The sequence below is a fragment of the Colobus angolensis genome, unplaced genomic scaffold (genome assembly GCF_000951035.1).
Source record: "Colobus angolensis palliatus isolate OR3802 unplaced genomic scaffold, Cang.pa_1.0 Scaffold37, whole genome shotgun sequence".
NCBI classification, from domain to species: domain Eukaryota; kingdom Metazoa; phylum Chordata; class Mammalia; order Primates; family Cercopithecidae; genus Colobus; species Colobus angolensis.
The window spans coordinates 3,357,125-3,375,214 of NW_012117043.1; the positions used below are offsets into that span (position 1 = coordinate 3,357,125).

General features: G+C 37.7%; 2 protein-coding genes across 3 annotated transcripts in view; both read right to left on the reverse strand.

The window, feature by feature from the left end:
• The window catches only part of BRIP1 (BRCA1 interacting protein C-terminal helicase 1), a 187,174-nt gene extending 185,021 nt beyond the window's left edge, over window positions 1-2,153 (reverse strand). Inside the window, exons 1-3 of one of the 2 annotated variants that reach the window (XM_011953656.1) lie at window positions 1,914-1,971; window positions 564-727; window positions 105-227 (exon numbers count right to left, since the gene is read on the reverse strand). In XM_011953656.1, the coding sequence (XP_011809046.1) occupies window positions 105-197 (93 nt within the window). In that variant the 5' untranslated portion in view covers window positions 198-227; window positions 564-727; window positions 1,914-1,971. Of the gene's footprint in view, window positions 1-104; window positions 228-563; window positions 728-1,913 lie in introns of both variants that reach the window. The other variant, XM_011953655.1, reaches the window with a different exon arrangement.
• A 4,060-nt stretch (window positions 2,154-6,213) lies between these two features.
• INTS2 (integrator complex subunit 2) overlaps window positions 6,214-18,090 on the reverse strand; it is a 67,005-nt gene continuing 55,128 nt past the window's right edge. Inside the window, exons 17-24 of the mRNA XM_011953770.1 lie at window positions 17,536-17,737; window positions 14,109-14,234; window positions 10,865-11,060; window positions 8,375-8,626; window positions 7,910-8,017; window positions 7,671-7,776; window positions 6,489-6,665; window positions 6,214-6,383 (exon numbers count right to left, since the gene is read on the reverse strand). Of these exons, the coding sequence (XP_011809160.1) occupies window positions 6,214-6,383; window positions 6,489-6,665; window positions 7,671-7,776; window positions 7,910-8,017; window positions 8,375-8,626; window positions 10,865-11,060; window positions 14,109-14,234; window positions 17,536-17,737 (1,337 nt within the window). The remainder of the gene's footprint in view (window positions 6,384-6,488; window positions 6,666-7,670; window positions 7,777-7,909; window positions 8,018-8,374; window positions 8,627-10,864; window positions 11,061-14,108; window positions 14,235-17,535; window positions 17,738-18,090) is intronic.

Consider the following 18,090-nt stretch of genomic DNA (forward strand, 5'->3'; position numbering starts at 1 on the left):
AGAAAAATATTCTCCATTTACTGAGAATATGAATGCAGTCACATACTCAATGGGTCATAAGTATCTATATCTTAATAAAAACTTAACTGCTGAAAAATACTTACAGAATTCATCATAGCAAGCTGTGATGGGTAAGCTTTATAAGGAAAATAAATCTTCACCCCACCAATTGTATATTCAGACCACATCGAAGACATAGTGCTTTCCTGTTTATTTCAGATTCCTAACTGTAATAGAAATGAAAATGGCAAATATTGAGACACGCCTTTCAAAGAAAACCAGAGAACCAAAACTAAGAGAGAAATCTGGAAAAACTGGAATTAATAAAAGTAGAAACAAAACAAATGGAAACAAAAGAATTTCCTAGTCTTGTAAATCACAGTGGTCAAGAGCATGTCTTAGAGTCTAACAAATCTGGATTTGTATCCCTCGCTCTGCCAGGTATTAGTTGTGTGACTTTGAGAAAGTTAGTTACCTTCTCTAAGCCACATTGACTGCATGTACCCCATAGGATTGTGGTAATGATTAAGTGAAATAATGTGCAAATATGATACAGTACATACCAGATTAAACATGAGCTCTTGTAACAGTTGGATCAGATGTAATCAACCTACAGAAACAAGTAAGTTCCTGTGGTCTCTCTCTACAACTCCATAGCACCACTCTTTCTCCTGTTCTTCCCCTTTGTGTTACCCCTTTCTGCAGTCCTCCACTTAGAAGAAAAAAGCTGTGGACCAGGAGTCAGGAAGCATAGGTTCTATACCAGGTTTTGACAGGGACTCAGGTATGTCATCTTTGACATATCTTTTTACTTCTCTAGTCTAAGATCCTTACCTGTGATAACCCCTAATTTAATGTAAAGGCTGTTGTAAGAAAGAGAATGCCTTGGCACATAGTAGGCACTCAAAAATTTTATTTAAAGGTCAGTAGAGTATTATAGAAGGAGGATGGGCTTTGGAGTAAGGCAGCCCTAAGTTTGAATTCCACTGTGTGAATCACTTCTCAGAGCTTTTTTCTCCATATATGGAATTGAAATAATACTACTTACCTGACAGGGTTTTTATGAAAATTAGCCAGGGCAGAATATACCTAACCCAGGACCTGACACAGATGAGGTGATCACTTGAATCCTCACCTCTTCTAAACCACTTCTCTTAACCTAGGATCCACGGATGTAATTCAGAGACAATGACCTCAAGCATAAGTTTCTGTACATGATTGCATTTTTCTGAAGAAAAAGCCCATAGATTTCTCTTCCCCTAAATATATCTCAAGGAAATCAAAACAGCGGGGGAAAATTACATGCATTGTTATTAAATAAGGAATTATCTGCAGTCGTGAGAAAAAATTGTAAATTCAATCTGGGGACGAAGAGATGGTTAAAATAGCAATTCAATAGATTATGAAGCCAATAATAACATTCACCACCGCTTGTGTGTTCCAAAAGAAGTGAAGAACCATTATTCTAGGGTATTTTCCAGCTCTAACATTTTGCGATTCTATCTGTAAAGCTCTGAGAAGGAGATGTGGTGGAATCTAACCTCTTAATATGACTCAACAACAAAACGCTGGCCTAGTTACTCAGATAAAATCTATAAATCAGCCCGCCCTGTACCCCGGCTGTGGCAACAATAGTGTCAAAATGGGGTAGCCTCCCCCAAACATTGCATAAAGGATAAACACACTCCTCTGCCTCCCGCCAAGAAGCAACGCAACGGCCCGGGCTAAGAACAGGCCTGCGCTCAAAGGAGGTAAGGATAGGTTGGCTCCCTCCTCAGGTTTTCTGCCCCGTATCTCCCTCCTCCCCCAGCCAGTAGAGATCCCCGAGGCCCTGATGATCCAGTCACCACCGATGGGCCCGCAGGCGGTGCAGAGGTACTCAAGCCCTTCCCGTTGACTTCCCTCCGACTTGCCTGTCTGGAGGGAAACCGAAGCAACGCTCTGAGCTCCGATTCACTGAAGAAAAGGAAACTGATTTCTGAGAGCAAATAAAGCAGAGCCCTGGAAGAGAAGAAAGGGCACGAGCCCTTTCTACTCCCTCTTCCTGGCGGGGCTGCTACTTCCCCGGCCTGGTGTGCAGGATTGCGGCCGCCGTACCTTTCCTCGACTCCAGCACTCACCAGACCCCTCAACCACACAGCCCGAGACGAATTCCCGCCTCCCGCCTCCCGCCCCCTCGACTCCCAGCGCCCAATAGCCCAGCGAGCTCGACCAATCACCCGCCAAGGCCAGGAATAAACCAATCCCGGCGCGAGGTGAGGGGGCGAGAACTTCGGCATCCAATGGAAGTCTCCGAAAAAAAAAAAAAAAAAAACACAGGCTCCAGGTGCGCGGAGGCAAAGGAAAAGCTGTGGCCACTCCAGCAAATCCCCAGTGTTTGTTTGAAGGAGAGCGTCTTCTCGGTTTGACTTTTGAAACCAGCGATAGAGCCTATGCAGCAAATTCCTTAGAAACTGGAAGTCTCATTCTCCAGGTCCGTAGACCAGCAGAAAGGGAACATCTTTAAGCTTTGCTAAGTTCTTTTAACACTCATCAGTGCCACTCAGTTTAAATTACCCAGCTTTGCAGTAGCCAAGATAGCGAAGACTGAGGCGGGAATTGCCAGGCTGCTGAGTCAAACTTAAGTAAGAAGGCTCTGTGACATCGGGCTACAATCTATCTTTCATAATATTCAAGGCTTTCCCGGATACTAAAATAAGCCAGAGACAAGCTCTCAGGGTCTCCAGCATCAGATCACTTCTACCTCCATTAAGGCTTATCCGCCTTCCATCATCCCTCCAAGACCAGTTTATTATTTGCCAATAGTTCTTGAATTTACTCAAAAAAAAGGAGGTTCATCACGATCTTGCCAAATCATGTTTTTTTTTAAATCTGTATAACCTAAACTTGGCTCAAATAATAACGTCCCCAAAAGGCAAAACCTGATACTGTTTCTCAAATTCAAGTAACTAGTTTGCGGAAGGAGTTTGCTGGGAAGAAACAGCAGGAGGGGGCTGATTTGTTTGCCTCACTGTCAATTGTGATATATCTTACCAAAAATGACAAAACTTGTAGTCGTAAAAATAAACTCTACCCTTTGACCTAGTAATCTGAGCTCCAGATATTTATCCTAAAGATGTAATCTAAACGAAAGAAAATGTGATACTTCAATTGACAATAATACCTATTGATAATACTGAAAAAAATTATGAACTTCCCAGTCTAGTAATATGGAGGTGGTTATGATAGATAAATTCAATACATTATGAAGCCAATAAAATTATAAAAATTAAACTTGCAAGAAAAAAATCCCATATGAGGTTAAGTGAAAAAAGGCAAAGCAAACCCCAAACTGGGTGTTAGGGATTCAGTAATGTGAAAATATATATGGATGAGCAAAGATGGAGTAATTTACTGTTAAGACAGTGAAAGGAAGGATAATGTTTAAAAATAAATCGTTAAAAATACCTTCAAATTATTTCTCTTTTATAATTTTTAAAACATCAACTCTTGGCCGGGCGCGGTGACTCACGCCTGTAATCCCAGCACTTTGGGAGGCCGAGACGGGCGGATCACGAAGTGAGGAGACTAAGACCATCCTGGCTAACACGGTGAAACCCCGTCTCTACTAAAAATACAAAAAATTAGCTGGGTGTGGTGGCGGGTGCCTGTACTCCCAGCTACTCGTGAGGCTGAGGCAGGAGAATGGCGTGAATCCGGGAGGCGGAGCTTGCAGTGAGCCGAGATCGAGATCGCGCCACTGCACCCCAGCCTGGGCAAGCGAGACTCCGCCTCAAAAAAGAAAAGAAAAGAAAAGAAAGTATCAACTCTTTTGAGCAACTGCTCTGTTATAACTACTCTCATTTTCCTCTCCTAAATTATAAGGGTTTCAATTGGCTCTCACTTTGCATTGCCGTTTAATGTATGTGGCATAACAGAAAGGGGCACACGTAGGCACTGGAGCCAAACAGACCTAAAATACAGTCCCTTGAACTGTTCCCTTCAGGTTAACTCTAGTGGAATGAAACACAAAAACTACAGGTTCGTTTGATAAAGAATATGAATGTTTATAAACCAATATTCAAAATAGCTGCACACATCTGTTTTCACTTGAATAAAAAAACACATTGTGACAAACTTTATAACCTTAACTTAAAATACATGAATATTAACATTTACTAATATATTTACACATTTTATTTACATCATCAACAAATCTGATGATTAACAGCATATGTGATTATTTTAACACAGCAGGTTATGACCAGTCTTTGAAAATTGATCCAGGAATGTGCACTGCATTTAGTTAGAAAACATACTTTAACTTTTTCTGAACTCCTAGGGCATATCTATTCACACAAAACATCGCAAGGCCTCAGTTTAAAAAAAAAAAAAAAAAAAGGAGCAGTTGTATTTAATCTTAAGGGACTACAAAACTGCCTTGTTTAAAAATATGAAAATTCTTATGCTATTTTTAAGCATATGCTTTTATTTTTCACATCAAAATTGCTTAATTGAACATTAAGCATCTAATAGAAAGTTATAAATATTCTATCATATGTGATACTATGCACTTCATGATTTGAAACAGCTACAAACTCATTCTCATAGATGTGAGGTAGGGCCAGTAGTAACCCCGTTTTACAAAGGAAGAAAATGAGATGTGACTATTTACTAGTGAAAAGGCTGAAGTTAAATTTCATTTCTCAAAAACTACACCTTCTTATTAGCCTAATTTCTTTTACAAGTGAAGAGGTCTGGCAGGGTGCAGTGGCTCACACCTGTAATCCCAGCACTTTGGGAGGCCAAGGTGGGCAGATCACCTGAGGCCAGGAGTTCAAGACCAGCCTGGGCAACATGGCAAACCCCCATCTCTACTAAAAATACAAAAAAACACAGGTGGCGCATGCCTGCAGTCCCAGCTACTCAGGAGGTTGAGGTGCAAGAATCCCTTGAACCCAGGTGGCAGAGGTTGCAGTGAGCCAAGATCACCCCACTGCACTCCAGCCTGGGCAACAGGGTGAGACTCCACCTCAAAAAAAAAAAAACACAAGTGAAGAGGTCTGTTTCAAGTGGGGGTGGGGAAGTGCGTGATTGAGGTATATCTCAGAGAGAGAAAAGGGAAGTACTTTCTACATTGATACTTGCTTTTTTTTTTGCTTAATGATTAGGGTTTACCTAAATATGTCTGCCTAATCAATGGAAGTTACTGACAGAGGACTGCAAAATCCTTCAGCAAGACAGTATTTTCTACATTTTAACTTTTCCTGAGATTCAAACACTGCATTTTCTTACTCAAAGATCTTCTCAAAGTAAGATATGAATTATAATCCTGATGACAAACCAAGAGCTCTTTAATCCAATCGGTTTTATTGCTCTACCTTCATTTAATTTGATATATATTTCCCCTCTCTGAGCATTAGGTAAGTTAATAAAGCATTATAAAAATAAATTTAAAACATAAAACTAAATGAGATCTCCTCTCAGGTTCTTCTTTGAACAAAGATGTTTCTGTAAACACTTTTACACCAGTATCTTAAAATTCCAAATTATTCAAGTATCTCTTTAAACATATGGCTTCATATATTAATAAAAATTGAAGCAAATATGTGAAATCTTTAAATCCTCATCTGTAATTCCACAGAAATCATTTACAAAAGCTACTTGCCTTTTTAAAAACCTTCTCAATACTCTTTCTTGAGAACTAGAATTCCAACTTGCATTACTATTACTTGTATTGCAAATCTTTGAGATTTCTACTTGGGTTTTTAACTCCTCATATTTCCTTAATTCTCCTTTCCCTTTACCCTTTTTTCCTCTCCCATCTTTGCATCTTTGTCACATTTTGTTACAAGCTCACAGTTAAAATAAACACCAGGGCTACCCACAGACTCATTTTTATAAGAAATTAAAGGCATGGCAGTCTTCACTTCAAAAGCTAAATACAAGGCCAAACTCCCTTTCCAGTAATGAGTTTCTTACATGTGTTCCCAGTGGAAAAAAAAAAGCTCAGCTGCTACAATATAAACATACCAGCAAAGTAGATTCAAAGACGTGCCAATCAGAAACAAGCAAGCATAATTCTCATAGAGTTCTAAATTATATTCGTGTTGAATTGAATTGTTTTAGTGATTTCACAACATTACTTTACTGTTCCCATTCAGTTTAGAGTTGTTATAATATGCAGATTCACGCTGGGTATATGCAGCAAACAGTTTCATTTTTTTTGTTGTTTTAAATTCCACTAACACTCATATTTATTATTTCAATTACTGTTCTTTCAATACAGTGACAGAGCTGTACATCAGGATCCATGCTTCCAGTGTCCCTGGATCCATTTTTGTAAGATGAATCTTTACAGAGTTGAGACCATCCACTTGGTTTCTCCTTTATTTGTTGAAGACCTACAACATAAGAGAAAAAAACATTAAGGCCAAGAAATTCGGAAAGGAATTTGGTCTTTTTGTTTGAGATATTAAGATAACCCTTGAAAATAAGTTACCACTTACGTGTAATAATTGGATCAATGTCTCTTGTCTGAGTGGCAACATCAGAGGCACAAACTTGCCCTATTTGGATCAGCAAAGACATAATATCCTCATACAAAGGAGGAAATGCTCGACAAAAAGAGACTAAACTTGGCAGAGTTGGCATAAAAAAAGCATACCGCTTAGCCTGTGTTAAAACTGTTGGAAATAAATGAAACAATATCTTAGTTTACAAATATAAATTCAACATGGCTTATACAACATACTAAGGGGTACTATGATCTGTACTGGAGATATAAAGTTCCCTGTCTTCAGAAAGCTCACAATTCTAGTAGTCTCAGTCTTTATCCAAGATACAAATTATTATGCCCAAGATTTGTGATAAGTACATTACATGCATTATTTCATTGAGCTCCTACAATCTTATGAATGACCAAAGTACTATTATGACACTCATTTTATATATGAGAAAACTCTTAAAAAAGCATTAGAGAGGTTAAGAAACTTGTTAAAGATCACAAGCCAGTTAGTGGTGGAGCTGAGATTGAATTCAGGCAGTGTAAATTCTTAATCACTACAAATAATTATAACAGGACATAAATACAATGAAAAGAAAAACAATAGGGTATTATGTAAATAATATAATGAGAAAGAATACTAAATTAACTAAGCCATAATATTAAGGGTTGAATTATAGTTCATATATTTTAAAGTAGCTTATTTTCAGACCATTTTATTCTACAAACCAGAAGGTAGTTAAAATGTCAGAATATGTTTTAGAACTTATGAAGACATCTAATATATTTATCTTTCATTTATAGATATGATGATATTTTTCTGGAACTCTGAGAATTTGTAATAAGCAAACATTTGTTATCTACTGATATAATTACATTCCAAAAGTATATTTGTTTTCCATTTATAAAATATAGAAAGCTTATATTTACAAATCTATATATACTCATTCACACAATGAAAAATACAATTTGCCTACCTATTCATTCCCACTACACTATAAATCACATTTGTAAACAGAAGTTTTCAAAAGAAGAATTCAAAAGATGGCATAAATTAAACTAGTATTAATACATATTGTATCACACTATCTCAGTGTGACACAAAAAATATATTGAATCACTAAATGCAGAAAATATAGGATCTATAATAATTTATGTCAGATGTTTGTTGATGTTGACTACCTACCTGTTAACAAAGTTCCCATGACATTGACAGCTAAACGAGCCACACTAAGTGACTTTGGTAATGCATACTGGATACACAAGTGAGAAAGCAACTGGATAGCAAATATCTGCAATACAAAATCCAGATATTACATGTTTCTCAAGAATATCTTTAGGTATTAAACATTATAAAATGTTTTGTATAACTAGTAAGACTGGAGAGAGAGATCAATTGTCCTAAAGCTCCAAAATGCTTATTACCTGTTTTTCAAGTTCTGGCTGTGCAATAAGCTCAGGTATGAAATCTAGACAGATGTGCATAGATGGAATACCTGCGACCGTCAGAGGCAAAAGTTCACATGGATAACCCTATCTCAACAAGAAAGGGAAAAAAAGTCAGAAATAAAATAACTATAAAAGTACAGATAAAAATATAAATGAAAGATTTCATTTCCTTTCTGTAAAAGTTGCTCAGAAGGCTATAGTGCCCTATATGTAACCTGGCATTTCACTTTTCTGATGCACTAGAATACAGATTAAACTACCAAACATTTCATTAGGTTAAAAAAAAAAACTAAAAATCTGGATTTTTATCCATATTGCAAAGGCATGGCCATGGTTCATTTGTGTTTTCTCTGGTTTCTAAATGAGTCCTGTTAATATAGTATTCAAAGCTCCCAAGAAAAATAAAGTTTAAACACAAAGCATCATTCTTTGGAAACAGACCTGAAAGTGAACAAGCTTAGCAATGTTGGGATCTGCAATGTACATTTGGTGCAAGAGACAACAGATAAGGCACTGAACTTCTCGAAGGTTACAGAGCAAATTGTCTTCTCCTTCCTCCATTCCCTTATTTGGAGTGTTGGTGGTAATAACACTTTGAACATTTCTTAACAAGCTATCTGGATTGACACCATTTGCTTTCTCCTCTTCAGTAGGTAGGCAAATCTCTAAGAGAATCTGGACAGCTGCGCTATCCTATAAGCAAACAAAACATAGTAAAAGTAAGAAGTTTCTGAGAAGTTGGTTTAAAAAACAAATCAGATTTTATTTTCACACGAACATAAATGATAAATAACTAATTTCTTAAACACACATACACAAAGAGGTACTTCTAAGAGCAGAAGTGAGCAATCTGTAGAGCAGTGGTTCTCACCTTTTAGGATTATGAACCCCTTAGGAATCTAAAGAAAACAATGCACCCTCTCCCCATAAAAATGAATATACATAAACAAACATCATTACATAATGATGTCACATATCACTAAGACAGATCCATGGACTCCAGTTTAAGAATATCTACTAGAAGAGTATTATGAATTCAGTTACATCCAAAACAGGCCCTAGGCAAAAATGGCTTCTACCAGAACGTCCCTTCCTTCCTCTTAATCTCCCACTTTTCCCAGGATGCTATCCTGATTTCTCTTTTTTTCAACCTGTTTAAGGCTCTGGTTTCACAAGGAAAGAGTCTACCTTACCATCCATTCCACCTGCACAACTCATTGCTCAGTCTACAGGCTTGAGCATCATTGTATAGAGCAGCAGCTTGAGGGGTAATGGCAATATACTTGAGGCCCCTATATATAAAGGAGAGCTAAAATCACTCTCATCTAGCAGAAAGAAGTAAAAAATAAAAATGAATACATGACATCCACCTCTGATAGACAGCTACTGCCTAAGATACAGAAAACAATTACTTGAGCTAAGTGATTAAGAAATTAATTATTACAAAGTGAGGTTAGACTACTTTATAATCATGGTGGTTGGGGAAAGGGGTTTTTGGTTATTGTTATTGTTTTGTTTTTTGTTGTTGTTGTTGAGTCAGGAGCCAGAGTGCCCAGGAGCGAATACTGGTTCTGCCATTTACTAAATGTATAACCATGAGCAAGTCACTTAACTTCTCTGGGTCACATTTTCCTACTCTGTAAAAATGGAGATAATACTCTGTACCTCATAGGTAGGTTATAAAATTAAATGAGCTAATATATTTAAAGAACTTAGGCTAGCACCTACCATATGGTAAGCATTATACAGATGTTAGCTTTTATGATCTTTAATCCCTTATCTGAAATTCCTAGGAACAGATTTATTTTATTTATTTTTGTTGTTGTTGTTGTTGAGACAGAGTCTCGCTCTGTCACCCAGGCTGGAATGCAGAGGCGCAATCTCGGCTCACTGCAACCTCCACCTCCCGGGTTCAAGCCATTCTCCTGCCTCAGCCTCCCAAGTAGCTAGGATTACAAGTGTGTGCCACCACGCCCGGCTACTTTTTGTATTTTTAGTAGAGATGGGGTTTTACCATGTTGGCCAGGCTGGTCTCAAACTCCTGACCTCAGGTGATCTGTCCACCTCAGCCACCCAAAGTGCTGAGATTCCAGGTGTAAGCAACCATGCCCAGCCAAAAAACTTTTCTAAATATAAAGTTGAACTGCTTATATTGTCATAGTGTTTATCACTGCCTGACATTTTATTATACATGCACTTGTTTTTCTGTTGTCTGCCTCCATAATTTGACATTTGATCATAAGAAATAAATAATCAAGGATTTTGTCTTCTTCACCACTATATCCCCAGTTCCTGGAACAATACTTGGCACATAGTAGGTGTTCCAATAAATATTTGTTGAATGAGGCCGGGTGCCATGGCTTATGCCTGTAATCCCACACTTTAGGAAGCTGAGGTGTGTGGATCACCTGAAGTCAGGAGTTCGAGACCAGCCTGGCCAACACAGCAAAACCCTGTCTCTACTAAAAACACAAAAATTATCCAGGCGTGGTGGCATGTGCCTGTAGTCCCAGCTACTCAGGAGGCTGAGGAAGGAGAACTGAGGCGGATGTTGCACTGAGCCAAGCTCACACCACTGCACTTCAGCCTGGGTGACAGGGCAAAACTCTGTCTCAAAAAAAAAAAAAAATTTGCTGAATGAATAAACATATAACTCTAAACTCAGAATAGGTAAACACTAAAATTTTATTAAAATATAAATCTTATTTAAATGGTTATTTCATTCATATCATGAAGATTATTCCTGATTTCAGAAATATATCTGATATTCAGAAGCAAAGGTAACATCATTCTAATAGATTCTATAATAAAAGAAATGCACAATATGTCACCAATGTACATGGAGGGCATAACGTGCCATCTATTCAACTGATTACACTAGTAGAGAAGCCCTTGCTCTTTTTGATTAAATTTTACTTTAGCAAAATTTACCTGAGCAGCCAGTAATGCATTTTTCAATTCTTCTCTGGTAACTTCCGGAGCATCAGTTTGTCCAACCAAGCCAATTGTATTATTCTGGGAAGGCCTATCTTGCTCTGTTTCCTTCAGATGAGCACTAAGGTAGGCTTTAGATGCAAGAAGATATCCATTCAACATGTGTAGGGTAATATCCATCAGTGGTGGGCATCTAAACAAGGAAAGCAAAAAAGAAAAATATATCAGAAAGAATATAAATTTATAAATTAGCCAGAACATGATCAGTTTAATTTAAATGCTGAGAAAAACCTGAGTAGCACATAGTAGCTTTTCCCACTGAAATACTCATTCTCAGAAGTTTAATATATATTTCTTATTCTCTATATTTCAAGATTATATAAATAGTATTATTTGTTACATCTTATCAGCTAAAGTCAAATATATATAATGTAAACTCTAAAGAAAAGATGACCGGGTGCGGGCAAAACAATAATGCATGAAGAAAAAACTGTAATATATGTGCAAAGAGTTGATATCCTTTATAGATAAACAGCTCTTTAAGTCAGTAAGAAATATAGGCTAAAATATAAAGAAAAAATAAAATGGCCAATAAATACTGTTAAATGTCCAATCCAACAAGAATATAAATTAAAATGGGAATCTATTTTCACCTATCAAATTGGCAAACATTATATAAAATAGTGCAGGAAAGTATATAATATCAAACACTGATATGGAATGTAAACCAGTTCAGCCTTTTTTTTTTTTTTTAAGACGGAGTCTCGCTCTGTCACCCAGGCTGGAGTGCAGTGACCGGATCTCGGCTCACTGCAAGCCCTGCCTCCCGGGTTCACGCCATTCTCCTGCCTCAGCCTCCCAAGTAGCTGGGACTACAGGCGCCCACCACCTCGTCCAGCTAGTTTTTTTGTATTTTTTAGTAGAGACGGGGTTTCACCGTGTTAGCCAGGATGGTCTCGATCTCCTGACCTAGTGATCCGCCCGTCTCGGCCTCCTAAAGTGCTGGGATTACAGGCTTGAGCCACCGCGCCCAGCCCAGTTCAGCCTTTCTACATAGTAGAATGAAAATATGAATTGAAAGTCTTGAATATGAGCACAATACTTTTGCCCCAATAATTCCATTTTTCCATGTTCTAATGGAATACTCAGCTTGGGGAAATGCACATAATCACCACAGCACTATTGATAATAGCAAAAATTAGAAATAAAATATCCTAGGGGATTGGGTTAAGCATAGCATATCTATAAAATGGAATACCACATAGCCAATTAATATAAGAATCTAGGCCGGGCGCGGTCTAGGCCGGGTGCTTAAGCCCAGGACCAGGAGCTCAAGACCAGCCTGGACAACAAAGCAAAACCCCCAACTCAAAAAATAAAAATAAATTTGAAAAAAGAATATTAACATGAAAAAAGGCTCACAAGTTAAGTGAAAAATCCAAGCTACAAAAACATTAGATACAATTTGATAGCAGAATTTAACAACTTCCTTAAAAACTGAATCACCTGAGGTGATTCAGGTGCAAGCTCACCTACTTCAGTGGATTTTTAACAATGATAAACCATTTATTTGAGAAACAGCTCTTTTCTAGAAGTGTTATTTATTGTAGTTTTCCTTTTATTAGATACTTAACATCATTTACACATACAGTTTGTTCTTCTGATTCCTATTTCCAATGAGACCTTAACCTTACTAAATCATATTTAGCTAATTTTGCAGATTTTGTCACTTGGAGAATGTCATCCCTTGGTTGATGACAGACAAGTTTAAATATCAAGTGTATCCTATTTAGTCTTCCTTACTAGTTTCTCTTCCCTCAAATCCATCTAGCACAAAGCATCTTTTCCTAAGCTATAACCCAAACCACATTACCCTAATATTCAAGGCTCTCAATAGCCTGACCCCAATTTAACTTTCCAACTATAAAATGTGCTTTTCGCCGGGCGCGGTGGCTCAAGCCTGTAATCCCAGCACTTTGGGAGGCCGAGACGGGCGGATCACGAGGTCAGGAGATCGAGTCCATCCTGGCTAACACGGTGAAACCCCGTCTCTACTAAAAAATACAAAAAAAATTAGCCGGGCATGGTGGCGGGCGCCTGTAGTCCCAGCTGCTCGGGAGGCTGAGGCAGGAGAATGGCATGAACCTGGGAGGCGGAGCTTGCAGTGAGCCGAGATCCGGCCACTGCACTTCCAGCCTGGGCGACAGAGCAAGACTCCGTCTCAAAAAAAAAAAAAAAAAAATGTGCTTTTCTCAAAAATAACCCTCTTCACGCCTTTCTCATTCTTGCTTCTAAACTTCTGCTCATAGTATTCTTTTTCTCAAAGTATCTTCCTTGACTTCCTAACCCCCATCTTTATACTATTAGATGAACAAATATTCACCTAAACCCTATGTCCCTTCTTCTTTTTTTAAGTTTAAATAAAGCAGTGGGAGTGGAGAGGGAACAAAGAAATCTGTACCTGGTTATAATCAATCAGTTGTAAATACCACTGCACTCAAACCAGCCCTAACTCCATTCTATAAAACTTTACCCATGCCCCATCTCCTCTGCATCTTTCCTGAACTTTTAAGAACATTCATTTACTACATCATTCATCCACATGACAATATTATGTAACTTATCACATATCTGTCTTACATCCCATGCAGATGATAATCACTTTAAAGGCAAGCCCCTCAACTTATATACTTTTGATAGTACTTATCATAACAACTGTGATTCAAAGATTAATGATAGGAGTTAACTAAATGCTACCTTTTGAGAAGAAGCCACTTCAAAGCAATGCTTAAGTTTAGCAATTGGTAAGGATTTAGAGCCAAATGTGGAATCGATGAAGCTAACATCACTATTGGGCATGCCAAAAAGGTCACAGTTTTAATGCAGGTAATGGTTCACAAGTAACCAGTTTTTTAAAAACCTTTTTAACGTGAGAGCAGAAACAGTGTTATTCTTTACTGGTCTAAATTGTGAGAGAGATAAAAACCACTATTGATGGCACCAAAACCAAGAATGACATTTCTCTAAAGCTAGGTTTTATTAATCACATTTTAAATACTAAAATGTATATACATTTCATGAATAAACACAACTAAAAAGTAAGACAAAAAACTGTACAGGTCACAATGTCTACTTATCTGCAAGCACAATTAAAATATAAGTTTAAACTGAATTTCATCAATTTCTTTTGACTCTCCAAAGTACAGCTCTATAATAAAAATGAAACTCAAACGACATGTACCTGTGAACCCTCTGATCACACCTTAGAACAATGAGAGGATCTATCATCAGGTCATTCTGAGTATACTTTTGTTGTCGTACAAACTTTATTGAAGGTTGAAGTGCATTAACCGTCATTACCCATAGCCTGATGAGAAAATAATCACATGTTCAAAACAGTTTTTATATAATTAAAATCTGTAGCCATCCGGTCCTTTCTATCTTAGAAAGTTATATTCAGTAAATAATTAGAAAATAGGTATGAATGAACTTTGAAAAAATTTAAGCTACAGACATCTAACCTATTATAACATCTCTTTAAAAAAAAGGGATAAAACAGTAAACACAAAGTAGTCTCAAAAACGTTCACAGCTGTAATGGAATAATCATGGCATATAAAATTAAAACCTGAGTTAAAACCTTAATTATACCATACTTGCCATATGACTCTGTGTAAGTCACTGAGGCTCTCTAAACTGTTTACTCATCTGTAAAATAGAAATGATATAATACCTGTAAATGAAATAAGACTTGCCAAAACATTCTGTATCTAGCTCCATAAATATAAGTCATTATTCTGGATTGATCATCATAAAGTCTCCAAGTGAGATGCCACTTTGAGATTAGACATTAATAGATTACAAAAGTGATTACTAAAATGACTGCACATCATGAGTACTAAGGGTTATGCCAACACGGAAGGTGTTTGATCTTACAGTGAAGCCCAGGAATCCATCAGAGGACTTCCCGCTCTTAAATGACTGTATAAACAAGGATCATCAGACACTTAAAGAAAGCTTTTACTTTGAAAAAGATTAAAATATACAAACAGAAAAAAAGGAACTCAAAAAAAAAACAGAAAATGTAGGGATAAGGAGTAAAAAAAAATTTGAACTATTAATATCCTAAAAGAATAAAATATTTTATACATGAAACAAGAACAAGAGGCATTTAAGAATATGCAGATAAGAAACAGCTCTTAGAATTAAGAACAGGGCCAGACACAGTGGTTCACACCCGTAATCCCAGTACTTTGGGAGGTTGAGGCAGGAGGATCGCTTGAGTCCAGGAGTTCAAGACTAGCCTGAGCAACATAGCGAGACCCCATCTCTACAAAAACTAAAAAAAATAGGCAGGCATGGGAGTGTGCACCTGTAGTCCAGTTATTTGGGAGGCTGAGGCAGAAGGATCATTTGAGCCCATGAGTTTGAGGTTACAGTGAACTGTGATTGTGCCACTGCAGTCCAGCCTGGGTGACAAAGCAAGACCCTGTCTCTAAAAAATAAGAATAAAAAATAAATTTTTAAAAAATGAACTAGAACTCTACACTTAGGCTAAATATCAGTCACATATGAGAATAATTCTGCATCTCAAAAAAGTTAAGTTTACCACACTCCCTTTCTCAGGAAGCAAGATGAGTGTGTGTTCCATTCACTAAAATGAGGATATAAACCAAGAAAGAGAAAAATATGAAATCCAACAAAGAGGAGTGACAACAGCAATTCTAGGATGGCAACTGTATATGTCCCAGATGGCAACATGAAGACAGAAAGCTCTGAAAGGAATGTCCCCGAGAAAAAAAAATATAGTGTTTTTTTTGTTTTGTTTTGTTTTTTTGAGACGGAGTCTTGCTCTGTCACCAGGCTGGAGTGCAGTGGCCGGATCTCAGCTCACTGCAAGCTCCGCCTCCCAGGTTTACTCCATTCTCCTGCCTCAGCCTGCCGACTAGCTGGGACTATAGGCGCCCGCCACCTCGCCCAGCTAGTTTTTTTTTGTATTTTTTTTAGTAGAGACGGGGTTTCACCGTGTTGGCCAGGATGGTCTCGATCTCCTGACCTCGTGATCCGCCCATCTCGGCCTCCCAAAGTGCTGGGATTACAGGCTTGAGCCACCGCGCCCGGCCTATAGTGTTTCTTTTGTTTTTTTTTTTGTTTTTTTTTTTTTTGAGACAGGGTCTCACTGATGCGATCTCAGCTCACTGAAGCCTCGATCTTCTGGGCTCAAGCGATTGTCCTGCCTCAGCCCCGCAAGTAGCTGGGAATACAGGCATGCACCACTATGCTCTGCTAACTTTTGTATTTTTTGTAGAGATGGGGTTTCACCATGTTGCCCAGGCTGGTCTTGAACTCCTGAGATCAAGGGATCCGTCCGCCTCGGCCTCCCAAAGTGCTAAGATGACAGGCGTGAGCCAATGAACCCAGCCAAAAAAATGCTAACGATACATTATCTGATGTGTTATGATTAAGTGTGAAGAAAATTTCCCCTCAATAATGAAGCTTGGGGATGAATTAGTTATTAGTTATTGATACCAACTTAAAAACCTGAGCAAATGGAAAAAAGGTAAGTATTAACTAACCCAAAGTATATGTTGAGTAAGCGGGAGGGCACTTGCATAAGAATGAAATTGTAATCAAAAGATTATCACATAGCTCAATTATAAAATCACTTCTGTAGTCATAATAACATGCATTTGAAATACTGCTTTAACAAAAAATTTTAATATACCTGTGTTGGGAGAAACAGGAAAAGGGGAAATGTGTATTAGAAGAAATGGGACTCACAGGAGAGGAAGCAAATAAGAGAGCTAACTAACCTTCACCTTGTAGAGTAGAAAATCAACAGATAATTTCTAAATTGGAAAATCAGGAAATCACAGTCATTATAAGAGATATATGGGAAGGATATAAATACCAGAATAAAAAGATAAAAGAGCTGAAAATAGTTGTCTCTGGGGAGCCAAAGTCTAAAATAGAAAGGTGTGAGGCAGATCTTATATACTATTTAACTTCTTAAGTTATGTGCATTTACTCACATAAGTAAAAATTAACTTTCCAAAGTATAAATATGACCAGATCCCACCCAGACCTACTGAATCAAAATCTCAGTTAACTCAAGCCCAGTATTCTGTTTTCTAGACATGTCCAGGTGTTAAGGATCCAATCTATGAACCAGCAGAGACCCAATGACTAGAGACAAATTTTGCTGCACACTGAAATCACCTGGGGAATCTTTTAAACAGTACTGATGCCTGACTCCCACCCACAAACAGTCTGATTTAATTGGCATGGGTTCCAACTTGGGGATCAGTAGTGGTAAAAACTCTCCAGGTGATTTTAACGTGCAGCAAAACTTGGAACAACTGCAGAGATCCAAGATACAGCAGTGATCTAAATCATAATTAGCCACAAATAACTATACATGATAACCCAATTTTCAAGAACTTCCTAAAGACAGAAATACTGTAAGGTTTCTATTTCAATAAAGTTTGCTTTTACTTAAAGATATAACAACCATTTAGTAGTCTTAAGAAAGGAGATATATTGTCATACGGTCAAGAAATACTGCTATGAGGGTCTTGTGAAAAATTTTTCAAACAATTAAATTTAGGTTACTGTATATTAACACTGCTCTACAATTATCTATTACATGTAACAATACACTGAATTTACCTTCTAGGCATCACAGTATTAAGAACCATCCATAGTTTATTGACTGTTTGCAGAATTCTCCGTGGAACCCCTGAATTCAACAGCTGGCTCATATTGGATGTTAACACTTCTGCATATGGTATAAGTTCACTGGCAGAGAGTAGAGTCAAGTGTTCTATAATCTGCATCACTTGTGTGTGATTTACTGGGACAGCTGAAAATGCTAAAAAGAAAATTTAGCAATCATAATCTGAATTCTGTACAGTTTATTAAGCAGGAAGTAATATTGTTCTCTCAGACTACAGGCCAAACAAATCAAGAAAACAATGTGGCTAAAAAGTAACTATAGTTACTTGCTCTTGTTTCCTACAGAAACCTAGATACAATTTCCACTAAACTTGTTAAAATAAGGGCCAGCTGGATGCAGTGGCTCACACCTGTAATCCCAGTACTTTGGGAGGCCGAGGTGGGTGGATCACTTGAGGGTCAGGAGTTTGAGATCAGCCTGGCCAACATGGTGAAACCCCATCTCTACTAAAAATACAAAAATGAGTCAGGCGTGGTGGCAGGCACCTG